This window comes from Arachis hypogaea, chromosome 19 (genome assembly GCF_003086295.3).
Source record: "Arachis hypogaea cultivar Tifrunner chromosome 19, arahy.Tifrunner.gnm2.J5K5, whole genome shotgun sequence".
Lineage (NCBI taxonomy): Eukaryota > Viridiplantae > Streptophyta > Magnoliopsida > Fabales > Fabaceae > Arachis > Arachis hypogaea.
The window spans coordinates 6,762,585-6,766,244 of NC_092054.1; the positions used below are offsets into that span (position 1 = coordinate 6,762,585).

The window sequence follows — 3,660 nt, forward strand, 5'->3', positions numbered from 1 at the left end:
TAGATAAAAAGATCTTTTTACATAAGATATCTAAATATAAAATCACTTTTATTTTTGTTAAAGATCTTTTAAAAAAAGTGCTTGTTTCAGCGTCATTAAAAAAATCTTTTTTTATTTTTATCTTATTTTATCCAAAGTGTTTGCTTCGGTACGATGATAAATTCGTACGTACCGATACGTTTAAAATATAGACAAATAATAATAAGTCATGTGAAATTTATTTTCCACGTCAGCAACAGATTTTTTTAAAAAAATATATATATCATATCACTAATTTTACTAAAATATCTTTATAATTTAATAAAAATAAAAATTATTTTTTTATTTAATTTTTTAAAAGACTTAAATACCCTTTTTTTTTATATGTTAGACAAAAATGACTCTTCTAGAAAGTATTGATCATATAAACAGATTCAAAAACAGATACAATTTTTCGCCATGAATCATGGCACTCATACAATGCAAGTTTGTATGATCCAGGCCCAAGGGAAGGAACCAAGCAGAAAAGAAACAAATTAGCAGAGGTACCAGATGTAGATCAAGTGAAAACATCCTAAATAACTATTTACATTCAAATAAACCAAATATCCCAGGTCTAAACTATAAATCAAGCGAAAATAAAAATTACTAGGAACCTAGAGAGAAAGAGTACCTCCCAACTCCGATGTTGATTCACATTACACTACAATACAGAAATTAGTGTCTTTTACCAAGGGATTTATTATGCAACTCTAGCAATCCTTGAAGAGATTCCAAGGACCATGTTTCCTCATGTTGAGCATATACCTTCTGATGTAGCGAGTCTATTATTATGCTGACATTACCAAATCCATATATTTGGTGACCGTTGTGCATTCTACCAGGCTTAATATTGAACAACAAACCATGATGCTGGGCATGAGCCTCAATGACTTCTTTCAAGCTCAAATCATGCACACCATCTGCGTTGGCACCACCCAATGCTGCAGCAGCTTGCTGTTGAGCATAGGTTACTACTGCTTTCTGCTGAGCCTCAAATTGTCGTTGCTCACGTACCCGAAGATAGCTGATATTCTCCTTCAAACCAGGTTGGAAAACCTCCATTCCGTCAACAGCCTGACTCATCATATCTAAACCACGGTTAATCTGGAATCGGATACTTTCATTTGCCAATAGTTCTTCTGGAATAAGCTCCTTCCATCCATTATACCACTTCATAACTTCTTCAAAGTTAGGATTTGAGCACAACCACTGATACAAAACCTGAAGCCACTTTGTGAAGAAGAACTTCTCCATCATGTCCACCATGATATGAATTGGAATCACAGAAGCCCATTTAATTACCCAAAAAAATTGATCGAGCTTCTGACTTGCTGGATTGACTTCAAACTCCTGCAAGACAAGTTGCAACTTAGGCACAATAAATCGAAGCATAAGTTGTTCCCAACTTACAGCATCAAAGACAGTCTTCCACGGAGACAATATGGTATATGCAGAGGCGTCACTTGGATGCCAGGCACCAAGAACAGAACTCAATTTAGAACGAATGACCTGGTAAATACCTTCCAACTTGTGCTCTATCCTTGGTAGCCATGGATGCACCCAAGTGTGGATAGGAATGGTCTCTAGATGTGGTTCCCAAGTATCTACAGCAGCTGACAATTTTGGTAAGACTATATTCTCCAATATGGCAGTGAGGACCGAAGGAGGAAGCAACTTCTCCCACAAATCAAGAAATCGTAGCATTGGCTCAGGATACCGTGGATCCCAATCTTGGACCATTCTAATAAACAAAGGAAGAGCATATGAGCAAGCAATGCAGGACAAATTACACACCTTGTAGCTATCGGCATATCTCTTATGCAAGTCACTGAAGCATCTAGCAAGGAAATCTAATGTTAGTGTTCCAGAAGTGCTCTCTTCAGCTACTTGGTCCAAGACACTCATTATTTCCTCCATATTATCCAGTTGACGCTTTTGGAATGCTGCTTCAGATTCTAACTTCTCTTTTTCTTTTTTCAAGCTGAGAGCTGTCTCCCTTTCTCTCCTCAAATCTCTATCAATCTCTTGAATGTCAGCCTCAGCCAACCGAACAATCAACCCAACGTTATGCTGAAGTTCCGGCATTGGGACTTCCTCCTCCTTTGCTTTCTCCTCAGCATTTAAATCAGATAAATTTGTATAAACCCGAACTTGTGGCCCCCTCATATCATAAACCTTCTGAACAACCTCCAAATTCTGTTCTTGCTTGCTTGCCAACAACTCCTCAGCAGTAACATACACTTCCTCCTCTTTCTTCTTCTTCAACCGTGACTGCTTTGACCACAGCCTCTCCTTTGTTCTGCTAGCCGCAGGCTGCACTGCTTCCACCGTGCTTTTGTTCTGTTGCTGCAAAACAGGCAACGATGGTGGCGGCGCCTCCCTTGCATCACTAAAACCAATACCTGAATTCTTAGCCCTCATTTTCACCTCGATAGGAGCCACAATACCTTGCTCATTCTTTCCAAGACCGCCCCCTCTATAACCCATCTTTTCCAACAGCTTCATCCCTATTCCATTGTTATAGAATTTCCCCGCATTACCAAAACCATCTTGATCCGAACTCTGACGCTGACCCCTCTTCTTCTCCAATTTCTCCCTCTCCCTTTCCCTCTCCCTCCGCATCGCCCCTTCCTTAATCTTCTTCCCAAAAGCCGTAGGCAAAAAATTATGATCATCACCATCATCAATATTCTCATCAGAACCATTATTCCTATCACCATTACTACTAGTGAATCCTAAACCAGCATCTGAAGTGGGAGCAGATCTCATTCCAAGACCTAAACCTGGCCTATTCTCACTAACATAACCATCTTTTTCCCCATGTTCTTTAGAATTTCTATTGTTATCAACAACATCTTGATTCGGCATAAAAGTTCCAGTAGAAATAAAATTCACCCGCTTGGTGAGGTCCTGTTTCTTGGAAAGGTCCTTCCTGCGTTTCTTGCTGGAATAATCGGCGTCGTCCTCATCGTCGGAGCCGGCAAAAACACCGTAGAGGACATCATCTCTAGTCTGAATAGGCTTCTCTTTGCGCTTTTTGTAGTAGAATTCGCCGCCAATCCACTGGCCTTCTTCGAAATCGTTGTCCGTTTGGAACATCTCCATCTCTTGGTCCTCGTCCATGGTTTAGGGCACACGGCGGAGGGACTGAGAAGGAGGACGTGCGGGATGTGAGGGTATCTAACGTGTGGTGCGGTGGCAGAGAGAGGATGAGTGATGTGGATGATGATTTCACACAAATTCACCAACAATGAAACCAAACTCCTGAACCTTTTTATACGTTTCGCTTGTATTATTTATAATCCTTAAAATTGTTACCAAAATGAAATAAAATCCAAGAATTTTAATGATAAGTATACTGAGAATTTGTTTGGACGCTATCTATCTATCTTATTTTAATGATAAGTATACTGAGAACTAAAAAAAAAAAAAGGTGAGATGTTAATTAATTCTGAATTTAAATTTAAATTTAAATTTGTATAAGAAAATATTTTGAATTTTTTTCATTAATCAAAATTAATGTTAAAATAAAAAATTATTTTATATATCATATTATAAAATAGTATAGTTATTTATTTTTTTAATAGTAATTATTGTCAAATAAAATGATATAAAAATAAAAAAATATTTTAATCTAAA

The 3,660-nt window shown here is 37.7% G+C and overlaps 1 protein-coding gene across 2 annotated transcripts; it reads right to left on the reverse strand.

Annotated features, from left to right (window-relative positions):
- Positions 1-383: 383 nt before the first annotated feature.
- LOC112779340 (septin and tuftelin-interacting protein 1 homolog 1-like) lies at positions 384-3,339 on the reverse strand. Of its 2 annotated transcripts, none has more exons than XM_025823582.3 (2): positions 1,816-3,339; positions 384-1,371 (listed from the first exon to the last, which is right to left on the reverse strand). In XM_025823582.3, exons 1-2 carry the CDS (start codon positions 3,142-3,144, stop codon positions 697-699), a joined length of 2,004 nt encoding a protein of 667 aa, XP_025679367.1. In that variant the 5' UTR covers positions 3,145-3,339; the 3' UTR covers positions 384-696. The 2 variants fall into 2 exon arrangements, with proteins under 2 accessions (XP_025679367.1, XP_072084012.1); XM_072227911.1 differs by having other exon boundaries at positions 1,542-3,339.
- Between the last annotated feature and the right edge of the window lie 321 nt (positions 3,340-3,660).

Coding starts and splice junctions, on each gene's coding strand:
- LOC112779340 (XM_025823582.3), bottom strand. CDS start 3,144: ATGGACGAGGACCAAGAGATGGAGATGTTCCAAACGGACAACGATTTC. Junction 1,372..1,815: donor GATATGCCGATAGCTACAAG/GTGTGTAATTTG, acceptor CTTGTCTTGCAG/GAGTTTGAAGTCAATCCAGC.